The sequence below is a fragment of the Apus apus genome, chromosome 4 (assembly GCF_020740795.1).
Source record: "Apus apus isolate bApuApu2 chromosome 4, bApuApu2.pri.cur, whole genome shotgun sequence".
In the NCBI taxonomy this organism is placed as follows: Eukaryota; Metazoa; Chordata; class Aves; order Apodiformes; family Apodidae; genus Apus; species Apus apus.
Window position 1 is genome coordinate 77,150,016 of NC_067285.1, and position 12,808 is coordinate 77,162,823.

Sequence of the window (12,808 nt, forward strand, 5' to 3'; positions counted from 1 at the left end):
GAATATGTAATGAGATTATTATTTAATTTTTTGGGGGGAGGGGAGCTGTTTGGGTTTTGTTTGACTGTATTTTTTTGTGTCTTCAGAATAGTTGCAGAGATACTGTTAATCTTTAATTATGCTTTAGTTAACTTTGCAAAAAGACTAGAATTACAAGACTGACATGGGAAAGGGATATTATATAAATATTATAGTTATATAGTCATGCAGCAGTTAGTATCTGAATCCTCTAAAAATTTTAGATATTGTCTAGAATGTATCTGTCACAGTTGAAGCTATGTATGTTTTTCTTAAAAATGAAATTTAAAATTCCATCTTTAATCTAGAACTTGAAGATAGATTCCAATTAATTCCCTCAGCATTCTGTGATCTTAAAGACAAACGTGGGTTGTTCTACTTCAAGACACTAAACTTAAAGAAAATTTATTTTATCTAAGTATGTTAAACTTCACAGTATTTAATAAAGAAGTAATATGTACCTGTGTGGATTGATCATCTATTGAATTCTTGAGTGTATGTTGGAAGAAACTAACAGGGTAGAAGGTTTCTGTTTAGTTCTCATTCCCTTTAAGAAATGAGAAATGTATTCATACACATATACATGCTGCATTGCTTCATTCTTCTGTTTACTGGTACCGCCTTAACCTCTTTTGGCCACAAAGCAAGTGGTTAAACTCAAATTGTGCTTTTAGTGGGATAACGAAAAAGCTGGAAGTTATTACTCTTTCTGCTTTTCAAAGTGTTTTGTGTAGTTGAAGAATCATATAGTGAAGGTGGAAAATCAGGTGGTCCAAAACATTACAGGCAATGTCCCCATTTCCAAGCCTCACCAGATTGTCCTCTGCAAATGAGGCATCTCATTCAAAGTGCAGCTCCTCAAAACAAGATGAGAAATATTTTATACTCAAGGGAACTTGTGGCCTTCTGTCTCTATCACACCTGCTGTCAATTCCTCTGCAAGATATGTACTGATAGTTGGGAATTATTCCATGTTATTTGTTACTGCTTTTTGGGGACTTCGTCTCTATGGCAAAAGCAGCTAAAATGTGGCTGAAGACTGATGATTTCTTTTTCTGTCCTTTGGTGAGGAACAGTCTGCAGAGTTTAATAGTCCAGTGAGGAGGGCCCAAACCTGGTGGGTCTGTTTCTGTTTACTGAAAGCAATTTCATTTTTTAAAAAAGCTGTTTATACAAGTGGAGAAAAGTAGTTGTGTGTTTAGATGTCTTGCATGTTACCTAGAATAAAGTAAAGCCTCCCACACTGCTGAGAAAACAGCAAGCTGTAGTAGACATAACTGTGAAATCTAAACTTAATAGGAACAGGAACATTGAAGGATATTTACCCTCCAGCCAGTTCTGTACATCTGGGATAGCTAAGTCTATTAGCATTTTGCAATGGCTAAAGCCAGAACTTTCAACTCTCACATAATACAGTTCTAAAATTGGAAAGTACAAGTAACTTCACTAAGATCTGTGAGAAATACGGAATGTTCTGGGAATCTTTACCTTTGTAGTGTGGGTGAAAGTGATGATGCAAGATGCTCTTAATTTAATAGTTTTACGAAAAGCTTCAGCTTTTTTATTATATAGTCTTGCTTCCTTTCCAACCTTTTTTGCTTTGTCCAGTTAGGCATATATCTAATGAGAATTTGCATGTGACAATACATGTAAACAAGTGAAATTTCAGCTCTGATATTAACAAAACATGGTAAGTGACAGTAATACATCCTAACTGTCATTAAAACTAGCTGTTATACCTTGTGTAATAAGGACAGCGAATGTCCAGGGAGGCTGGAATGACAAAACAACTTCTTTCTATTTTGCCTGGTTTGATTATGACTAACCTTCTCAAGCTCTCATTTTCCAATGGCTGCACTGGCCACAACATGTGGTAGCAGGCATGAGAACGTACTGATCATCACCTGTGGTCCATGAGGCCTGATGGCAGCACTCTCCCAGTGTTTGCTCCTATGTCACTGGCTGTGATTTCGGCCTTAAAGACACTGGTCATAGCTAGTAATATATTGGCCATTATTTTATCTCATATATTGTACAAGGGAGGTGATGTTGAGAGAGATGTGAGTCTCGTCACAAATTGCTGTGAAAATGCTGTGGAGGAGAGTTCTAAGTAGATCACAGAAGGAATATCTTAAAATACTTAAGCAAACTGAATATATGGCCCTGGGCCAAGGGCTGTGATGGGTTGTACCCATGAATGCTGAAGGCCCTGATACCATTTTGGGGCCACTTCCAACTATCTTTGAATTATTATGAGACCTGGGAAAGTTGCCTGAAAACTGACACGAAACTGGAAGACGTGTTGATGTGCCAGAGGATTCCTAGAAGTATACAGGACAGCTTTGGAACTGTTCTGGTTTGGTAGGTTATTCGGTAGCAGGGTGTGTGTGTGGGGGGGCGGGATAGGGCCCCAGGAATGGCTCATATAAAAGAACTCAGGTAAGATTTGAGCAGAGTGTGAACTTAAAGAAAATAAGAACTGTGCTGGGAAGGCAGAGAGCTGCTGCTGGTTAGTAAGGAAGAAGATGCCCTAGCAGAAGTTTCCCTGCAACCCATGGTGAGATGGCAGCTGTCCCCCTGCACTCTTACAGGAATGTGGTGGAACATTCCCTGAAGGCACCAGGAGGGGTGAACTTGGCCACTGGACTTGGATTTTGTGGCCAGTGGATTTGCTGCCAGTGGACTCTGGGCAGCTTTGCAAGACCCTGGTGTCGGGGGAGTTTGTTCCTGAAGCAGCCTGTGACTTTGTGAGAAGCCCGGGCTGGAGCAGCTCCGGACCTCATGGGAAGGACTCATGAAGGAGAGGCTCGTGGAGGACTCTCTCATGGGAGGGACCCCATGGGGAAGAAGGAAGAAGGGTTCTTTACAGTCCTTCCCGAGGAGGAAGGAGCAGCAGGAACCACCAGCCTGTGAACTGACTAAACCCCATCCCCTCTCCCCCTGTACTGCTGGGGGGAAGGAGGGAGAGAAATCGGGAACAAAGTGATTTGGTCCCGGGAAGAAGGGAGGGGGTGGGGGTAACGTATGTAAGCCCTGCTCTGTGTGTTGTCTGTGTCCTGTGTGTTTTTGATTAGTATTAAATTATTTTTTTTCCCTAAGTTGAGTCTGTTTTGCCTGGACCTTAACTGCTGAAGAACCCTCCTTGTCCTTCGTCTCAACCCATGAGCTTTGTCCTCCTCATCCCATTGTGTGTGTGCGCACATGGTGAAAGGATAATTAAAATTTCTGAGACAGAAGTTAAAAGGTAGTTGAAAGATTTTGTTGTTTAAGTAGCATGCTTAAAACACACTTTGAGATGGCAAAAACCTGTGATTATAATCCTGTTTCTTTTCCTTAAACCAGGAAAATTAACCTAGATTCAAAATAGAGGCTTTTAATTGAGCATGTAAAGATAGGTCTGACTTTTGAGAGACAATTAGATAAGTGTTTGGTGTGAATAAATTGGAGTACATTGATATTTCTGTAATCTCTCTCAAAAAAGTATTTTGGGGGACTGTGTATGGGTATATATTATAAATTGGGCTACTTGCTGATATATTGGAATTTGTAGGTAATAAAGTGCAACATTTAAGCTGAAATGTAATGATAGGACTAAGATGTCTTCTGATGTAAGCTTACGAGGGATTTTGAGAAGGCATAAAATAATTGCGTATTTTCTTAAGCCTAGGTTTGATACATACAGATGAGTAGATAAGTTTCTTAAAGCCTGTTTAATACTGGTTTTTATTTATTATTTTTTTTTTCCATGAGTGGTGATGTTTTTACACCTCACTATCTTGTAAAACAAAGCTTTGCTAACATAAATGTGCATTGTGTCATAAGGCTTGTCTCCCTCTTATGATCTTCCCTTGGTCAAAGAAACCTTTTGGTTGAGGGAGGAAGTGAGGCAATTGAGGCAAATTTCGCTGACTGATGTCTTTGAAGATATAGATGTAATGCTGCTGGAGAGATTATCCATGATGGATTAAAATTACACAGTTTGTCATAAAGTAACAAGCTTTTGTTTAGGTCTTTTGTTTGTTTTCTTTTCATGAAAATAGCAATATTGTTTTGGGGAGGGTTTATTCATTCTAGAAAGGAAAAATGTTACGACATTTATTGAGGCCCATACCCAGTAACACCTGTGCTTGCTTCCCAGCACAGTAAGCCCCTGAGAAAATAAAGATTATTTTCCCTTCCATCAGCTCACACCCAAGCTAATTTTACAGCCTTGTCAAATGGCAACAGAAATTACTAGTTATCACTACTTTATCAGGCTCAGTTGACAAGACTAGATTAGAACAGACTGAAGCTTGTTGCTGTAAATTGAATACTTTGACATGTTAAGACAATTACTATGTAAATCTTCACTGGAAGGTGTTTTTTCCTGGTAGCTTTGCGGAGGGGTTGTCAGTAACTGGGAGACCAATGAGTGTTGTAGTTCCTTTATTAAAGGGAAAGAAAAGGTCAAATTTGAAAAAGTGATTCAGCTAGGAGAGTGTGAGCTAACAAAGCCAGTGGGGAAAAAAAGGTTGAAAATCTTTGTTTTGCTCTAACTTTCTCTGGTACTTCCTTTAACAGGAGAAAATTGGAGGTGGGCTAACTTTTATGATCCAGTAACTGCTGTAGTAGGCTGCTACCTTACTTCCTAAATGCAGCAAAGGGATGTCTGCAAGATATTTAACTTCTATGTTAGTACCTATCAGAAAGGGCAGTTTACAAGGTTGTTGATGTGTCTAGAAGGCACAGGGTCTGGTAACTGACCAAGGCATTGCTATTGGCATCCCTTAATGTGCATAAAATATTGTTGTTACATCCACAGGGTGAAACAAAGTGCTGCTTTTATGAATTGGCTTTTGCTGTAAAGTGGCTGAAATGGTACCAGCCCTGCTCTTCTTTCTCATGATTTTAGAAACCCATTTTCTTTCATTTTATCTTCTACAGAGGTAGTAGATTTCTGCATGTTTCTGTTAACAGAGGAGTTGTAAAATTTTGCAGTTTTGCATAATTTCTTAAGCTAGTATGATGTTTTATGGCTTTTTTCTGACTTATATACTCACCAGGGAATTAAACAGAACTATCCCTATACCTTGAAGTAAAAGGATGCTATTCTTTATTTCTGCTGGGTAGAGTAGGCTAACCTACAAAATGAAATTGCAATAGTCTTAGGACTCTCAGTAGTGAATAACAAAGAAGTGTAATTGTAACTCCTTTTCACTTGCTCTTTTTTTATGAGTGGTTCTCCTTTGAAGTTGTACTTTATTAGTGCCTGCTGCAAATAGCTTCCAGCTGTTTCTGTGACAATTTTTTTTTTCTTCCTCAGGCAGTCTAGTATTTCAGGAATAGAGGAGCCTCTTACTATTCTTTTAACCTTCTAAAAGTCTCCCTGCAACTTTCAGGAACTTGGTTTTGGATTCTTCTTTCAACCCAGCAGAATAATTCTTTATGTCAAAGGAATAAATAATTCAGCATTAAGTATTTTAAAGCAAGTTAAAGAATGTGACAGTGTATTGTTTTTATGATTAAACCTTGAACTTCTGGAGCCAAATGCGCAGCTACGATAACAAACTGTAAGAAGAGCATGCCAAATACAAAGCTAGTAGAAGGTTCCACTATCCTAACCATAGATAGTATATTTCTGTCACAATATTTGTATATCATTTTCAGACTTAACAAAGAAATTATTCTGAGATTTAGAAGTTTATTAAATAATAAGTTCACAGAAAACTATTAACATTTATGCTAAGAAATTGTCCTTCTCATAACTTTAGCTACTGAACCTATTATTCAGCATTGTTACATAAGTAAGTGCTGGTATGCTGTGATATTTAATCACAAGAAAAGATACATTATTAGGAAAGCATCTATAGCACTTCATTAAAGCCTACCTGTAGCATTCTATTAAGGTAAAGCAGAAAATACTTAGGCTGAGTAGGAGCGCTTTCCTAGTTTCAGTCATCAGGTGATTATTCCCCTTGAACAGTATTCTTGCCATGAGTCCTAGGTATGTGGGGTAGATACAATATATCATGTAGACATTACCCTCTTCAAACATTGATTCAGGCATTTCAAAATACTGAAATCAATGACCTTGTTTTCCAAGGCCACTGTGGTCTCCCTGGCGACTTCTCTAGGTTGAACAAGTCCAGCTTTCTCAGCCTTTCTTCACAGGAGTGATGCCCCAGCCCTCTGGTCATCTTTGTGGCCCTCCTCTGGGCTTGCGGCAACAGCTCCATGAGAAGGCTACGTTAGTCACGTAGCTGAACAAGGGAAGCTGAGAAAGAGGTTGTGTGAGGTTTCCTAACTCTAGCAATTTAACATCTAGGGAGCAGTATCTCAAGTACGACTTGATGTGTTTCTGAGCGAAGTGAATGAATGCTACCTCAAACATGAAAAATTCTACTGAGCTGTTTGGTTCTCTGAGTAAACACAAGTATGGAGGTAAGGATGAAAGTGAGGAAAAATATAATGAAAACTGTGGAAGATTACTCAAATAATGCACTCTCAGCATCCTTAAATATTTATCCTCTTATCGGTATGGGCATGATGTTAAGTATACCTACATAGTACTGAGAACAGTTTCATGGAAATTATTGTGATGAAAGCTGAAGTGAAAAATCAGTTTGCATTAATTTCAGGTAGACCAGTTTAGTTTTCTGCCCTCAATCCATAGGAAAAATGGTCAAATATAATGGGAAGATTTTTCTTCTGCGACTTTGTGTAAGTTTATAATAATATACATGTCATTCAAACAAGCCATTTTACAACATACATGGAAGAGAATTATCTGAATCAAATCACTAGTCTTATCTTCATTTACCTTACAAATAAATCTAGTTACTACAAAATGTTCATTATTTATTTTAAAAGCTAATCTAGATGAAAATACCATTAGGGTAACAACTGCTTATGATGGAAACATATTAAAAATACCAGATAATACCTTAGTATTGAAAATTATTTTTAAACCCCTGGTAGCTTTGTCCTTTTTTCATTTTTTCTGTTTTTTTTTTTTTTTTTAATTCCTTAATTAGAATATGATGTGATACTAACACTCTACACTGTAATCAGTTGCACTATGATTTAATAATAAAAAAACCAGCACAAACTAATGATGACTGATATCAGCTATATTTTCTATGTTGAGTTAGATCTGGGAGCAAATCTTTCCTTGACTGAAACTGGCTGAACTGCCTATCTCTCTGTCTTAATCTACTAACCTTTTTTTCAGTATTGATTCTACTTTAAATTTTTTTTGTAAGATTGCATTTTTAGGAAATACTAATGCATGCTGAATTATAATTTCTCATTGCTTTGGAGAATCAACAATCTTGCTTTTAAAACATTAATTCCACAGGGTATTAAGCTATTAACCAAATTAATTGTAGACAGTAGACTTACAGAAATCAGGATATTTATTTTGCCTAGGAATGCTTAAAACACTGGTATCATGTTATTATTTTGGTGAGAGCAAAAAGCATGTGATCTTGAAAGGATGACTTCATGGTGGCTGAAAAAATGAAATAATAAGATGTACGTTAGAACCTCTGTACTAGAATAAATGATAAAGCAAGGTTAGTTTGAAGCTGTGACCAAACTTCGTGTCAGCACCTATCCAAATACAGTACAGAATTCTTTATAATGAACTAGTTTTGAAAGAACACTTCTAAAAACCTTTGATTCTGATGCCACATTATTGCAGTTAATAGTAAAAAATAATCTTTCTAGTTTCTGATGCTTCTCTGTTTTTAACATTCTTGTTGTTGAAACACACGAGTTGACATGCATAGCTTATCTAATATTTAAAGATTTATGTCAGTTTCTGTTGCATATAAAAACTGTTATTTTCTGCTTAATACGTTAATCATATCTATGTAGACTGGCTTATTCTATGTTGTAGACACCATTCATAAATTTAAATATAATAATTTATGGCTGTGGGCTTCACTCTGGCCTAGTGATATGATAACTTTTTTTTGGTTTAGGCCAAAACACCTGATCATTATTTCAAAGACTAGCAGTGGCTCACAGGAGGCAATGTCTGTGCCTCCAAGTAGTCTTCCTGCAGCCAAAGTATTTGGCACCACATCTAAAATGCAGGATAAAAAGAACCCCAATGATGGACTTGGAATGAGTGCTGTATGCATGTATGACTGTTCTTTCAGTAAATCCAGTATCTCGGCAGTGATGTCTAACTGCATCTTTATTGCAATTCACTGACCTCTACTGAGCATTATGGCAGCCCGTCACAGCACAGTCAGCTATACTCTGCTACAGATAATGCTGCACAGAAATTCAAATAAAAGGGATTTCTGTGTTACGCCTTCTAAAACATAGTGATCTTCTGTTAGTGTCATGTCAGAGCAAGGGGCTAAAAATGAGCCAAACTTAACTTGCTGAAGAAAAGCAAGTAGGCCACCACTGCATTTAGGCATCTGCTGCAGCCTTGCTGCCCCTGCTGTCCCTGCCACTGGTGCTGCTTATGCTGGATCTGCCACCGCTGCCACAACTCGCCTCACGCCCCCGGCTCCAGGAGGACGTGAGCACAAAATCACTACTCAGACCTTTCACCTCTAATGCCTTCTCCCCCCGGGTGTGTCATTGGCCCATTACACACACGCACCTCATCGACCCTTATATGGGAAAGGCTTTGGGTTCTTGCTGTACCCCAAACTCTAATAGTCTTCTTTTTTCTTTCTCTTTACTGACTGGGTACGTTTATATATCTAGTTTTCCCCACACACACACTTTGAAAACTTTTACAGTAAAATGTTATTTTAAACACGTAATCTGTGTGTGTGCTTCTGAGAGGAGCTTTATCAATCGGTTCTATATCCGGTGGAAGCAAGCTGGCCCCAAGCCAGAGACGGACCCACTGAAATAATTAAGAAGGCTATCCTGAATATATCATTTGGTGTCAGAAAATCCTAATAAACAGGGCGATTGTGCCCTGAGATAAGGCAGCTTCGACCTAAACTGGGTTTGGACTGCAACACCATCTATGAGAATATCCAAATCCAGTGACCTTCCCCATCTCTGTATGCTTGAGGTTACAATAATGATGACGTGAGTACACAAATTTTAGTACAACCTATTTTCAAAGGGTATGCTGTGATACATGGGGGGCAACATTTTTAAAAAGAAAAGGCATTCTGGTATATTTAGGTGTTTGGGGTATTTTTTTTCCCCTTACCCTTTAGAAGTTGTAATCTGACATATGGGGTTATTTTGCTTGGTTTTGCTTGTTGGCTGGTAGTTTTATGGCACTGGAGAGCTGACTAGGTTAAAATCATGCTTACTGGGACTAAATGCTAAAGGAAAAATCTTGCTTTCAGGAATAGGATAGGAATTACATGCATGTAGAGGAGTTGCATTTATTGTAGTCCAGGAAGCATCAATGTCAGCAAACAGCTGGTAACAATAGGTGGTGGTTTTAGTGGGTGATTAATTTGCCAGCTGTAACAGCTACGTATGAATAATAGGCCTCCTTTGTTGTACTACTTTCTACACATCAGAAGAATAATTTTTACTTAATTCTATTGCTGGAGTGGATTTTTTTTTTCCCCTCTCAAAATGCTAGAATATATATTTAGTCTTTTCTGTCACTGGGTAATATCTACTTATTTTTTCTCCAGAACTTCACATTCTTGCAAAGCAATTGTCCTTTTTCCAATGTGCATACATGTTAAATCAACAAGTTCCTTATTAAAATGTTTTATGAAGAAATGTCTGAAATAGAAGTTTTTTGGTTTTTTTTTTATGAAAGCATAGAAAACCTTGATTGTTTATTCACAACTACAGAACTGTTAATATTTTGCAAGTACAGCTGTAGCAACTATGAGTTTTTATTATTTCTTTGAAACACTTCAGCCTGGTAGCTTTACAATAAATTGGTAAATATTGATTTCTAAGTGACATTTATAAAGTGGAAGTGCAAACCAAGCTGCAAATATATGTAAATCAACATTATAACCTACAGCAGTATTTGAACTGCATAGTTGTTATTTCTGAAAAGCAGCAAGGGTGTCTGTACTTTTTTTATACCTAGAAGTGCCAGGTCGAAGCTTTTTTCCTTTTTTTTTTTTTTTTTTCTTTTGTTTGTTTATTCCAAAACTGGCATGTTTCTGCTTTTAGGGATACCTTTATAAGGGTGTGACTTTGTCTTGGAGAGTGAGAAATTTATTCAGTTACTTTGTCCCCAAAGCTGAAAATGCCATACCATGTTAACAAGAGAGGAATGTGTCCCTTTACCCGCTTTTTCAATAAAACAAGAAATATGAGATCCCATCAGTTTCAGTAACATGAACATCATTAATGAAATTTTCTCAGCTATTAGGAGAAACTGAATTGCAAGGCCATTTTCTAAAAAGAAAGAGGTTTTGCCCAAATGTATTTAATAGCAGCAATCGTTTTGGATATCTAGATGTGAAGCTGGAGTTGTACTTGTGGATTTTATTTTGCATACTGTGAGCACATGTCAGCCAGGATAATACTGAATTGTTTTCTGGAGTTTGTGTCTTGGTACAATAAAGTGCTTTTAGGAATTTTGTCTGCTATGGACAAAAAAAAGATAATTTCTGATTTTATTTTCCTTCATATTATATTTCAGAATTCTTTCTGGTAAGAGGTTTTGTTTTTTGAGAATAATGTTGTAGAATATACATTCTCTATAATTTTGCAGAAAAAAGTTTCCAGTGAAGGAAAATAATTTAATTCCAGCTCATGTATTTAAATGTTGTTGTTCAGATTTATTGTATGGTGTAAGCAATATAAATATTTTAAATGAACTAGTTATTGTCACATGGAAGTACTGCTTGATTACGCTGTTGAAATTTCTGCCAGAAACCATGACCATTGAATAGCCCAAATGGACAGCAGTGTTTGCCAACTCAGACTTTTCAGTATGCTTACACAATTATTTTCTTCTCTCTTCAGCTGTAAGCACAAGGTGTACTTGGAAAAGTTACCAAATACTAGCATAATTATCCCATTTCATAATGAAGGCTGGACTTCACTCTTGCGAACAATACACAGTATTATCAACCGCACTCCAGACAGCCTGATAGCAGAAATCATTCTTGTGGATGACTTCAGTGACAGAGGTAAGACCCAACTGATTTATTATTTTTTTTTAACTTGAAATTTATAATGCAGTATGATCTATGTGGAAACTAAAGAAAAGTGAGGAGATCGTACCCACTGGACAGCTTGCTTGGTTGTTACCTGGTACAAAGGTGTAGAAATGGCTTGTGTTTTACTTTGCGTTAGTACTGAAATTCACATCAAAGGGAAGAGTCTGTAAGCTGTTCATTTGCCTTCATTGACATCGTGTTTTGAAAATATTATTTCTGAAATACTGCACATTTTGGTGTTTCAACTTCTTTTCCTTGGCTTCACTTTTACTCAGAAAATATGTTAACTTAGAGCATTTTGGACACAACTCATTAGATTTTTAATCCTGGAATTTTATTGCATTAGATAGCTCCGAATACTGTTAAAAACTAGCCATACAGAAAAATGAGACATGTTTAAGTGCAATGTGAAAAACTACTTTAGAATAGTTAATCAAAGCTTACATCATCTATGTGTAGTAAAATTAAGAGAACTGCAACCATTTACTGACCTTTGACATGATTGCTTCTCAAATGCAACACAATAAATGAAAGCTCTAAGTTTCTTTAATAAAATGTACCTTCTCGTAGATAAAATTTGTCCGTATCATTTATAAGGGACTGGGAAATAGTTTTTCTTTCAAATTTTGGTACCTCATTTAGGACTTGAAATATGAAGAACGTTGACTTTTCTTGAGAGCATTTTTGGTTATTTCTGTTGAAACATCAGTTGCTAGTGTATGGGCGAGCCTTGTTCTGAGTAGATTGATAGACAGCGAAGGAGAGAACTGTGCTCTTTGCTAATGTTTCAGATAAAACCTTTGTCTCAGCTAAGAAATTTACAGAAGCAGACTTCTGACCTGCTATTTTGAGAAGCTCTGGGGTGAATGATTGGAATATTAGTAGAGTGCTGCAGTGGAATCATTCTTGTAAGATTTTTAACTTGATATTTCAGGGGTTAGATGCTGCACACATCTATCATACCTCCTCATATCTGCTGGTTTAGTTGCACTATGTCTTTTGATGAACTGCCTCTCTACCTGTAATGTGATTTAAGTGAAATTGTAAAGTGAGTACAGTTCTGGCTATTCTATGTTGATAAAATCTAGACCACGGGTGAAAGTTTCTAAAACAAGAAGTTTAAAGTAGCACAACAGTTTTTTCTGCAGGCTAATAATTTCCAAGTAATAAACAACTTAGGGGGAAGTCTGTAAGTTGGCTTTATGAGGTGTCTGACAAGTAAAAATGCTACTTGTGAGAGAGAGCAGCTCCTGAGGCTATGCTTGCTCAATATTGTGATACTGTAGCATTTTTTAACAAAGATCATACTGACTATTATTGATATACTTCTAAATGTGTTAATGTTTTAGAAAGCTAATCTACTTCCCAGTCATTAGAAGAAGAATTAGTGCCAGTAAACAGGATATTGTAACTTCTGTTGCTCTTTCTTGCCTGCCCTAGCTTAGTTTCTGCTGTTGGCTCAAAGTAATTTGGGAGTAAATATTGTCTGTAATATTGATTACTTCTTAATTCCTATAACGCTATTAAAAATTCCTGAATCATCTTAATTTCCAGTTATATAATCCTATCTAACTTTTCAGTGGAACATTTTTCAGCTGGAAGAAGTGGTTCACATAGCATGGAAATGCTTAACATAAGTGTCTGAAAATCTGAAAGAAACCTATTAAAAATACTTGTAC

At 36.9% G+C, this 12,808-nt stretch overlaps 1 protein-coding gene across 1 annotated transcript in view; it reads left to right on the forward strand.

Annotated features, from left to right (window-relative positions):
- The window catches only part of GALNTL6 (polypeptide N-acetylgalactosaminyltransferase like 6), a 461,920-nt gene that overhangs the window by 198,631 nt on the left and 250,481 nt on the right, over window positions 1-12,808 (forward strand). Inside the window, exon 4 of the mRNA XM_051619401.1 lies at window positions 10,933-11,099. Within this exon, the coding sequence (XP_051475361.1) occupies window positions 10,933-11,099 (167 nt within the window). The remainder of the gene's footprint in view (window positions 1-10,932; window positions 11,100-12,808) is intronic.